Source organism: Diachasma alloeum, unplaced genomic scaffold (assembly GCF_001412515.2).
Source record: "Diachasma alloeum isolate Michigan unplaced genomic scaffold, Dall2.0 Dall_scaffold_00176, whole genome shotgun sequence".
Classification (NCBI taxonomy): Eukaryota; Metazoa; Arthropoda; class Insecta; order Hymenoptera; family Braconidae; genus Diachasma; species Diachasma alloeum.
This window is the reverse complement of record NW_021680342.1, coordinates 638,405-650,495: the sequence shown is the minus strand read 5'-3', so window position 1 is coordinate 650,495 and position 12,091 is coordinate 638,405. Positions and strand designations below refer to the sequence as shown.

Below are 12,091 nucleotides of genomic sequence, written 5' to 3'. Positions count from 1 at the left end.
ATTTTTTTGTTCCAAACAAGACTTCTGAGAACTTGTTCGTTCTACTCTTAGCGTATTTATGTTTTTGTTTTTCAAGCCCTCTGATGTTCTTAATCAATTAATGAATTTCCAGTCAACTTAATGAAATTCGAAGCGACTCAGCACGCAAGCGCCTGCAGGTGCTTGCGCTTGCGAAGTATGACCGATTAGCTGCAATATTTATATATTTCCCAAAAACTAAACAAATGCAAAATGGTGATATTGAATAGTATCTCTTGAGTTACGTATGATTAAATAATGGCCACAAATGACCCACATAGTGGTGTAATTCTCCGACTCGTGCCAAAATCAATACAATGCACCTTTCGTGAGATATGTTACAATGGAAGGGCAGCACTACCCAGCACTACTGCACACAACCCGATGGGTTACTTGACCCTACGGTAGCATCACAATCACTCCAGTGATACAACCATGTTTATAAATATTATCCGACGATTAGAGTGATTTAATAATAAAATGTTTGTGGAGTTGATGACAATCAATCATCCCGAGTGATAATGGCAGCCACTTCGGAGCCGGATTGGAGTGTTGCTAAAAGGGGTCTTGCCCTTTTCTTGAACAATAAGCCTGACGAAGCCGAACTACTGTTTGCTGATAGGAATGATAGCTTCCATGTGAAAACAGCACGTTGCTACATGCTTTTCATGGTGAGTATTATAAATTAGTGTGGAGTCTATTAAATCGGGAGTTTGGCCGCGAGGAGCTTTTTAATGACTCTGGGATTTATTTTAGAACGCACTTATGACATTTGAGGATGAGAAATTCCAGCTGGCCATGAAGTTATTAAAAGAAACAGAGAGAGAATGTGTTGGAGATGTTGGGTGGTTGAAGAGTGTTACTAATAAAGTTTTTGGATCTACTGCGAATGATGTGAGTTCAAGTTTCCATTTGGGGCTTTTGTTTTGAAAATTGTTAGAGGAATGATGTTGCAGAGAAGTGGTAAATCCGGTAATTGAGGCAGCCGCGCATTTCTCGAGTTGGTTCTTTCATTTGAGCCCAAAAAACTTTCATATCTTGTCTGACATCTTTTCTACAAACTCGGGTCTTCAACTCGGGCCTTCAATTGAAAGCCCGAATTCTAGACCCGAGTTTGTAGCAGCGATGTCAGACAAGATATGAATGTTTTTTTGGGCTCAAATGAAAGAGAGGGCCGATAAATGGCGTGCTAGGGCCTCTAAAGATGGTTTTGAACCAGGGGAGACTCCTAGACCCCACTGGACAATGTTGTCACAATTGCGCTTTTCAATTGAAAACAGACATCATCTTTAGAGACATTTGTCATCTTTAAAGACTTCTGCACGCCATTTTTCGAGCCGCTCTTTCATTTGAGCCAAAAAAAACACTTATATCTTGTCTGACATCTCTGCTACAAACTCTGGTCATCAACTCTGATTTTCAGTTGAAATTGGAATTGTTATTTTACACAATAATAGGATTGCATTGACGATTTTTTCTTAACTCGCAAAAATCTTCAAACAATTTGCTATCGATTGGTGATAAAATTTTTTGGAAATAATGAAATAGGGGGGATAACGCCTTTTTTTTCAGGAGTGATTTTTCAAAAATTTATTTTAAAAAAAGTACTAACTAGCAAATGTTTTTTATTAGCTCGCAATTTTCTTCAAAACTACTTCAATGAGGAAAAAAATCATGTTGGGGTTATTTTTCCTGATTTCTTAAAATTACTCATGACCGCATCAACTGCATTTTCAATAAAACGAGGGAATCAATTTATTGCGTTGCATCACTCCATTGCCAATAACAATGAACATCCAAAGATTTCTCCCATTCGTTTTTCATACATTCCCCCCGTCCCCACGATTTTGCTGAGATAGCATTTCTGAATAAAACTCGAATAATTTCTCCAAACATTATATTTCACCCGTACGCTCCGATTTAGGACGACTACGCAAGAAAACTAGAGAAACAAATTGTTCTGGCAGACACCCAAGTATGTACCGCAATGCTGGTACTCCTTCAACAGGAAGTCAGCAGTTACGTACGAGGTGGATGGATGATGAGGAAGGCGTGGAGAATTTATCAGCACACGTATTGTCAAATTCTCCAGCTCTATCGACGTACATTCGGCATCAATCCATCGGGTAATTCAATCCCCCCGCCTCCACCCCTTCCTCGCCGCTTCCCCAGTGCCAAAACAGTTCATTATCGATTTTCAATCCCCCGAAATATGTTTCACAGGTTTCAACGGGAATTACATGAATAATGAGAATGGACTTTTGAGCTCACGCTACAGAAGTTCAGAGTGGTCTCTGGGGTCTTACCACAGCACTACTTCCACATCCACTCCAATACTCTCGCCCTCTTCCATTAAAAATTCATTGTCAATGATATTTTCGCTCACTGGAATGACGAATGAGCCTGAGAATAAGTACGTGAGATTGAAATAGACATGATGAAGATAAAAAAAAAATAAGCTGGGTGTAGGTCATGGGATAGAGGATGAAATGAGTCGAAGCTCGAAGCTTTGATTATTAAAGCTTCCTCAGGCTCTCGACGAATTATTGGTAGTGAAGAGCCCGAAGGAGTTTAACTCTCCGTTGGTCGCGCCGTGAGCGCCGCGTCGCACTTTTTCCGATTTTTTGAGTTACACTGCAGTAAAGCCTCAGAAAAATTTGAAAAAATTTGACATCTCATTTTGAAGTGTCTAGAAGCCCCATCAGTGAAAATATCCGTCAAAAATATCATAAGAAGTTGATTTTCCAATCTTTATTCCGAAACTTCGGGCCGGGTACTGAATATAAGGCGAATTTTCAGGCGAATTTCAAATATACAATCTAGATTACTCTTGATTTTTTTCAGATTTTTCCTGGATCTTTCAAATTTATCATTATGCCGATTTATACTGGTGAGCGCGGCGGTTACGGCGCGACCAACGGAGTGTTAAACAATGACACATCGCTAATTGATAATTAATTGCTACTGTACGCTCATTTTGAGCAATATCCCCTGACCTACACTAACGCCTCAGAGAAATGACGCGCCTGAACCAGATAAAACTCCTTATTTGAAACTTTTTTTGTCACTTCCACAATATTGTCGTTGGAAATTAACAAACTCCAATATTTTTTTCATTAAAGAAGTTTCAATTGCAAATATAAATGATTCATTCATTCTAAAGAGACCTTCATTAGAATCAAATAAACTATTATTACATCATACTAAATTCGTTCTCCTCGCCGTTCGAACAATTATTTCATTTTTAACTAATAGAGTATTCATTCAGAGCGAGGAAACACTTATTTGTGCGCAAAAAACTATTATATTCCACGCGAATAAACATTGAAATTTAATAAACTCACTTATGTGATCCAAATTTACTCAATTCAAATAAACCATTTCTCAGGGTGTAAAATATGAGCGTGAAATTCACTTCAAATTCAATCTTCAAATAAATGAATGAATATTTCCAGTTTTGTAGAGCCAGCGGAAGTGATTCGCCTAATGTCAGCCGTCAGTTTCGGTTACGGAATTTTTCAATTATGCGTCAGCCTCGTGCCCCCGTCACTCCTCAAGTTAATCCATTTTTTGGGATTTGAGGGGGATAGACGTGCAGGGTTGACAGCTCTAATGTATGCAAGGCTGAGTGAAGACATGCGTGCACCACTCGCTACGTAAGTGAATTCAGTAGTGGCATCGTAAAACCAGACAGCGCCATTCATGTTCAGAGTGACTTTGATAGATGTCTCAGCAACTAATTATTGATTTGTATCATCACTATTATTGATTCATTCATTCATTACATGGTTCAATTACACAACGAGTTGTAACGATTTATTATTTATTGATTGATTGATCATCTATTTCCACTATTCTCCATAAGATCGCGACATCACAGAGTGTTTTCACCGATTTTTTTTGTAATTAACATCTTTAGTTGCACGATTTGGCATTGCAGGTGTTCCTTCAATTAATTACTTGTTAATTTTTCCTACTTTCTAAAATACAAAAAATTCGTGAGTGCAAGTGGGGAAAAATGGACAATTTTAGGTTTTTTTAAAACATTAATGACTCATTGAATTTTTAATAACCATTTTGGTCCCATGGAATCTACTATTCTTCCCCTTTGTTTAGAGCCTAGACGGAGCTCAATTGATGAATTAATTCTTAAGTAATGAACATGAAAAAAAAAAATAAACTGTCCATTTCGCGGCATCCTGCCTGATATTTGTCACTGAAATGTCATCCAATTTTGTTATTTCATCATTCTATTCAATAAAAAAATGTCACGCAGCAACGCACTCGATTTGAAAACTCAATAAAGATGTCAATTGATTCCAGGCTATCTCTCTTATGTTATCACACAATAGTACGGCCATTCTGTTCCCTCCACGATTGGAATATAAAATCCGGAGTCGACGCCGCGAAGCAGTTAATCAGCGAGTGTCAGCAGGATTATCAGAATGGAGCTCTCTTTCTATTCTTCTCAGGTCGCACTGAACGTCTCCAGGTGCTCAAGCATTCGCCGAAAATGTCATTTATCACGAGTTATATAACATTTTTTATCGCACGTCTGTAAACTAGCAATTTACGAGTATTATCTGACGCATTTATAATCACGAGACCGAAGGCGCACTACAGCGCGCTGTAATTGTAACAATCATAATTCAAAATCTCAGAATTAAATTAATCATGAAATAAATTTGCCACCTCAGACGACTGCAACCAATGAAGAATAAGCGTAACAGACTTGCGAGATATCGATAGTTATCGACTTTAAGTGTAAATGTTCTTTTTAGAATAGGACATGACCAGATAATACTGTTATCGCCGTGTGACACAATATTTCAGTAGCAAAGTGGTCAATCGGTTTAAGTCAATTTCTTTAGTTGAGTTTTCCAGAAATATTGCCTAATGTAAGGGAGATAGCGAAATTTTCATAATAACCTTTTTTGTAGAGCGAATTGAGTGCTACTAAAATGATTATGGGAAAAATTTTGCTATTTCCCTTAGATTTCGAGATATTCATTGAAAACTGGCCAATACCCAAAATCGACTTAAACCGTTTGACCACTTCGCTACTGATTTTATATCACTGGGCCCGCGAAGCCTGATCTGACCGAGCGAAGCTCGTCGGAAACATCATTTCCCACGAGTTAGTACAATTTTTTATCGCACACCATCTTTAAATTGGAAATCTGCACACTCAGCGTGCGTAAAGTGCCGGTTTACAGGCAGGCGTGCTGCAAACGTCATTTACCAAGTCATTTACTCGTTACATGAGATATCGTTTCAACTGCCTCCAGCCACTCATATAAACCTTCACCATTCCAGTCAAATATTGATGCAGCTCTCGTCGCGTACGATAGAGCAATGTCCTCCTCCTCTCAAAGGGAAATTCAACTTCTCTGTCTTCACGAGGTGGCCTGGTGCTACGTCATCCGCTTGAATTATGCAAGGGCCTACGAATCCTTCGCCAGACTCCAGCATGACTCCAGATGGTGCGAGAGCATTTACGCGTATCTCGCAGCTGGTAATGGTCTCACGTTTTCTTGAAATTAAGTTCAGCAGTCTGACAGGTGTATGATGCATAATTTCATTACAGTGTGTTCTGGAGCGAGTGGCGAATCGCACGAAGTGCTCAGGACTTTCAGGGAAATTAATGTTATGATTTCTGGTGGGGGTAAAACGACGCAGTTGGATACATTTGTTGCGAGAAGAGCAGTGAAGTTGGTGGACCAGAATGAGGGTGTTTATACACCCGCCTATTATAAACTTTTGGTTTATGAACTACTTTATTTGTGGAATGCTATGCCCTCGTGTTCTATGGATTCGTTGAGGAACGTGATAGCGGGTATGTAATGGGATTAAAGTTGGGGAAAATTGAGAGAGGAGGAAGAGTTCGGTGTGGTGAAAGTAACTCGACCCTTACAATATGTTCAAAGATTACTGGAAACTACAAAGAATTCCCAGAAAACTCGATTACGGTTGGAGTGGTCATTTTTTCCGCAATTTGATGCCCGTTTTGGTTCTTTAAAGAAACAATGTCGAAAAATCAAAATTAAAACCGACGGTTTAGGTGGAAAGGAATACTTTTTTATGATTAAAGACTAAAATCTGAATTTTTTCCCCTTGGATATGGAAAAATCGAGAAATTTGTTAGGACTTCACTTCAATTTCAAACATTTAATTACGAGAAGCAAACGTTTCAAAAATTATTTTGCACAATGTAATTTGAATGATTGATTATGATTAATTATGTATCAATTTTTTCAAAATTTCTTCGCGCAATTTAGTTGGAAACTTCAAAAACTGAAGATGACCAAATAATTTTAATTGGACTGTGAATTAATTTATTCAATTGCAAATTCGTTCTGAGTGAAGGAGTTCAAGGGAATTTGGCTGCAATTAGAAGACCCTCTGACTGTGCGTGTGAACTGTCAACGCTGGCAAATGAAATTCAAGTCACGATGAAATCGCTCATGGAATTGATTTTATATCATCTGGAAATTCCGTAAAAATGAATTTTTCATATTAATTGATGATTGATGCTTCAATGACAGCTCAAGTTTTCGAACTAATTGCAAAAATATAAAATATAATGCCAATGGGTGAAAACTTCTTCATTGGTGACACATTCACAAGAAAAGTCGCGTATTGTTTTGGCTCATTAGCTTTCCCACTCGATTCTCGTATTCCAAAATCTCCCCCTCATAAAAATCCATCCATTCTAATTTCTCAAAACACTCTTCTATTCTTGCAGAATGTAAAAATAGTCAGAATGATGAACCCATGACGGGCTTGGCCTACCTCATAGCAGGCGCCGCTCACTCTTACCTGGATGAGCAAGTGACTGCCGTTAAATGCTTTAAAAATTGTTTGAAACTACGTGTGCCCAACAGTGATAATGAGAATCAACACATCAGTGCTTTTGCACTTTACGAACTTGGAAGCACGCTGTGTAAATCAAACGTAAGTGGCTTCGTTACGAATACGTCACAACCAAATGACCCCATTCATGTTTTCCTAATAAGCCGAATCAAAAAGTAATCGTATTATGAATTATTGCAGTCAATTCAGGAGGGTGTAAGTGCACTGCTGAAAGCACAATCACAGTACAGTGATTACGATTTCGAAAGTCGCCTGAGTGTGCGAATACACTCGGCCCTCAAAGCCCACTCACAATAATGTATAAAGAACACGGATGTCATTTTACCAATGTACTCATTTGCCTTCGATCCTAAGTAAGATCTACTCCGTCTGTAAAATTAATATGAGTGCACAGAGAAAAATGTTGGAGAAGAATTACAAAACAAGTGAAGTAATCGTGGAGTGGAATTTATTCCTAGGTTTTTTATAATAGTGAATTTTTCTTTGTCAGCTCCGAAAAATTTCCTGAATGCGAGGGTAATTTGCCTTGACACTGTAAAATTTACCCGAATTCCATAAAAAAACTACAAAAATCAACGTGAAGAATTGCTCAATGTGCAGGAATTTTTCTGTAACGGAGAAGAATTTTTCGGTTCAAGAGCTTCATTTCTCCTCGTCCGGGGATTGGGATCGTAATATACTATTATTTATTAATTAATTAATTTATTTATTGAGCTTTATGACTATGTCCTGGGGTAACAATCACCCCCTAAGGACAACCCAAATATGTCACATGAATTAATTAGCCTACAAAGAATTACAGAGTATAACTAAACTCTAGGAATTAACTCTATTTCTTCACGATGTCCGTAAACGGCGTTTGACAGACACAAAGTGTTCGCAAAGCCCCGTTTTACGGACAGTGTGACGAAATTGTATTTTTTTTAATGCAAGACATTTCGCTCTACGATTACCGTTCGCATAGTAAAATTTGCCGATATTTTTTAGATTATTTTTCTCCAACTTTTCTCTCCGTGGAGGAAGGGGCGGGGCTAAACGGAGCCATTTGTGTTTTCTTCAAATGTTAATGAATCCTTGAATTGTTTATCAGACGGGATAATTTTTTTCCCGTGGGAAGTGGGAAGGATCTCTAAGGAGCTCTAATTGAGCTCAATCGATGAATTCCCAAGTTATGAATACTCTAAAAAAATACAAAAGTGTCTGTTTTGCCCCGCCCATCCCTATGTAAATTGTATTTTGCCTGTACCACGTTGAATCTAACCCAATCAATCAGTATTACATGAGATTAGTGTAATATGTGTCTTTTTCCAATGCGGAAAGCAATCCCCGTCCAGATAATAAAAGGAATTCCTTATTGATAATCACTCGTGTTGTTATTTGTAAATTTAATCGTCACCATTCACCATTCTGATCCCAAATGCCTGTGACTGAGTTTTGACGTTCAGGAATGAAAAAAAAAACGATCAACTGTCAAAAAAATATTGAACACGATGAAGCCCAGATGAATTCCCGAAGTGGATGTTGCTGTATAAATTCCGGAAGTTGCCTAGCCAGAAGTGATAGTCGTAGGATATTGTATCAGTCGTTCACACGTACTCTAGTATTTTTTATAGTAACAAGCCTCCTCGGTAAGCGCTCACATCATTAAAACTTTCGACAATTATGGCATTGACGGAAATTGGTTAATTACTCCTCAGCGATGACTGTGTCTTACATCTGTGACAAATACTCCGCCAGCGGTTCCTTCCACACAATCAAATCCGATTTGAAAACTCTCCGGGGTCACTTGGATACACTCACGGTAAATCGGTAATTCAAGGTAACATGGGAAATCAAACTCACGGAATGATAGGGGCTGAATTATTCCTCAGGTGGAAGTTAAAAATGTCATTGAGCTGAGGGATGAGCTTAAGAATAGACTAAGAGAAATTAGCAGTGTTATGCCAAAAATGTCGGAAGCTATTTCGAAACTGCGTAACGAAGTGTCGGAAGGTAATTGATCATTCATTATTCGAAGTGTTCATTAATCTCGGTTTTTACCTGCCCTTGGGATTTTCGCGGTTCTTCCGGAAGACCTGGGTGCTGAGACGAGCGAGAAGTTCAAGGATGTGGTCAGGAGGGAAATACAGACTTACGATGCTGATAAAACTGGTCGCACCGATTATGCCCTCGAGGCAGCTGGTTAGCATTTTCGTTTAATTATTATGTTTTAGTTCAATTATTTCGTGGAAATTCAGGGAAATCGTGAAACATTTCGTCACTTCGATTCTGAATTTTCACGTTCAATTGAAAATTCAAATTTCATTTTTCCGTCTGACTTCTCCTGGAAAGTTATGAATTTTACTGGAAACTTGAAAGTTCATTCTCATTTTGTCTGGTTCGAATACCATTCTTGCAGGAAATATATATTACAGCGCTTACTGTAAATCGTGCTGTAATAATATTTTCCTAACGAGTCGGTAAATAACGTTTTGGGTGAGTGTGAGCAGGGTTATAATCACGCTCGTAAAAAATGTCATTTACCACGGGTTATGTAAATTTTTTTACCGCATAACGTGTGTAAATTGGTAATTTATGCACGCGAGGGATATTTTTTGTCACGACGTTCGTGAGCGGCTTTTTAGCACGCGCAGCGTGCGTAAAGCGAGGCTTCACGAAGTGAGTGACAACATAGTAGATTTCGTTATAAGGTCGAAAAGAACTTTTGTGGCGAATATGGGTTTGCAGCCCGAGCCGAGGGCTAGGGTTGCAATCATATGAACTAGAATTGTCACCCAATGACCTCCAAGTATCTTTAATGACCTTCGATTGATAACCTTCGACATTAAAAGGAGGATCAATCGTCTCGACGAGAGACACTGAGGCATACTCAACCGGCGCCTCGGTCCTCTCCCTATTCGGGATGCCCCTGTGTCAGAGCCGAAATACCCCAAGAACCGTGATACAGGTAAAAATAGACAGGGTACACGGAGAGAAATGTTCAGTAAAAATTACGGAACTCACAATTCCCTCACCGATTACGGAATCGACTCAGAAATTTTAAAGTAGCTCTACCCTTCGGCCGGACAGCGTGTACTTTTGGATATTTTCAGTTTTAAATTTTTCAACTAAATTGCATGGGAAAAATTCATACCCAGTCAGTATTATCTAAATTAAATTTCGCAAAATATTGATATTTTGTCAACCATTTTCCTCTTATAAATAAATAATAAAAATTGTTTGCAAAACGGTGGATTATTTTTTATGAGTTGTCAAAAAAATTCTGGATTTTTTCACATGTAATGAAAAAACATTCAGATTTTAATCTTTGATTTCAATGGAAATGTTGATTTTCATATAAGACGCTGGGTTAAATCCTGATTTTTCAACATTTCTTCTTTGAAAAACCAAAACGATAATTAAATTGAGAAAAAAATTAGAATTCCGAATCTAATCGGGTTTTCTGCAATTTTTTTGCAGCTTTCAATCATCTTTGAATTTACCGTAAGGGTAGAGCTACTTTAGGTGACGGTATCGTAATTTTTCACAGGAGATTCAGATAAAAATTACGAAACGCTCTGGAAAAATTCCGTGACAGTTCCGTAAGATTTCCTACTACCACATTTCGCTCCGGAATTACGGAAAAGATACGTAATTTTTGGGGAATATTTCTCTTCGTGTAGTTGAGTAATTGACATTAACAATGGTTGAGTTGATAGACAGGAGTTCTCCCCGGTGAATGTTGGGCATTCAAGGGGAACAGTGGATCTGTGGTTATCGAACTTCTGGGAAGTGTTTACGTTTCCGGTGTCACACTTGAACACATCTCACCCTCAATTTCTCCCACTGGCGAGACTTCCACTGCACCTCGAGACTTCTCTCTATGGGTAACTTTATTAGTTCTGAGTGATGAACAATTTACTAGAGCTTTGGAGTATAATCGAAACAATCAGGGCGCTGAATTTAATAGCACCAAGTTAACATTCCGGTAGCAAAGTTGGAAAACTAGATGAGTAAACTCAATTCAAGTTCAAATTTTCGATGGATATCTTGGAAAGCGAAGGGAACGGGGGAATTCTCTCGGAGACATTTCGCTATTTCCCTTGAGTTTTCATTAATTGTTTGAATTAATTATTATTGACGATATCCAAGTGCCTTTACAGTTTCGGACGAACTACTCCAATGGGATCTTTGTCTTGCCCATGTTCTCCTTCGGACGGAGATCTTCCAAAAAATATGAAGGATCTGTTTCGGAGGAATTTCAGAAAGCCGTAGAAATTTTGTCTTAACAGCCCTAGAATTTTTCATAAACAGTCGATTGTGATTTTTTTCAGCATTTGCACTCGATTTTTTCTAAAGAATTTCTCTCTGTCTTCGAATTCATCTCATATCGGGAACAAATGTGAACCTCCGCCTGAGACAAATCGGATGAAACAATTACCTGAAATCCGTCCGAGGCGGGTAGGAGAGACAAATATCCCATAAACATTAATCAAAATACAGGAGAAAAATCAAGGCAATAAGTTACTTTTTTTCTGTCAAATTTTGGGAAACTTTATTTTCTTGGCATGCCATCGATTTCAATACGAGTGACAAAAAAATCCCACAAGTTTCGGACTGATTTTTTCATCACCGAGTGAATAATAATTCTTACAAAAAAGAACTGATCGAAAAAAGATCGTAATTTCCAAAAATTGCAATGTTTTAGTTGTTCTATGGCTCTTTCTCAAAAAGTATTTTCACCGATTTTTCTAGATTTTCGAAACATTTCTTGACGGCTCAGAATAGAGAATCCCCCCGAGCCCTTCTAAGTTGAAATAATAAACTCATCGTAAACTATTCCAAAATCTAGTGTTAAATGGGACTCCAAAGAGCTGTGATATTGAAATTCAATAGTTGAAAAAAATCTCAACTAAAAAAAATATTAATCTGTCAGCACACTGTTTTAAAATTCTGTTAATTTTAACGAATCATCGTTTACATTCAGGGATTGAAACGCAAAGAAGACACAGAAGGTTTTCTATTCGGTGAATTCACCTACGACAATTGCAACCCACCAGTGCAATACTTCAAAGTCAAAAACACAGCGAAGGATCCTTACGAACTCGTCGAAGTAAAAATTCACTCCAACAGTGGTAGCCCCGAGTACACCTGCATCTACCGCATCCGAGTGCACGGTACTCTAAGTAGATTGAAAAAATAAGAGCTTAAATTAACGAGA

At 38.2% G+C, this 12,091-nt stretch overlaps 2 protein-coding genes across 2 annotated transcripts; both read left to right on the top strand.

Moving 5' to 3' along the window:
- Positions 1-223: 223 nt before the first annotated feature.
- LOC107039733 (tetratricopeptide repeat protein 39C) lies at positions 224-8,255 on the top strand. Its single transcript, XM_015259535.2, has 10 exons — positions 224-689; positions 775-912; positions 1,943-2,144; positions 2,242-2,431; positions 3,474-3,674; positions 4,342-4,510; positions 5,335-5,533; positions 5,606-5,854; positions 6,764-6,972; positions 7,072-8,255. Exons 1-10 carry the CDS (start codon positions 540-542, stop codon positions 7,186-7,188), a joined length of 1,824 nt encoding a protein of 607 aa, XP_015115021.1. The 5' UTR covers positions 224-539; the 3' UTR covers positions 7,189-8,255.
- Positions 8,256-8,590: 335 nt separating this feature from the next.
- Positions 8,591-12,073, top strand: LOC107035413 (SUN domain-containing protein 2-like). Its single transcript, XM_015253198.1, has 6 exons — positions 8,591-8,692; positions 8,763-8,883; positions 8,965-9,072; positions 9,723-9,838; positions 10,590-10,757; positions 11,858-12,073. Exons 1-6 carry the CDS (start codon positions 8,591-8,593, stop codon positions 12,071-12,073), a joined length of 831 nt encoding a protein of 276 aa, XP_015108684.1.
- Positions 12,074-12,091: the final 18 nt, after the last annotated feature.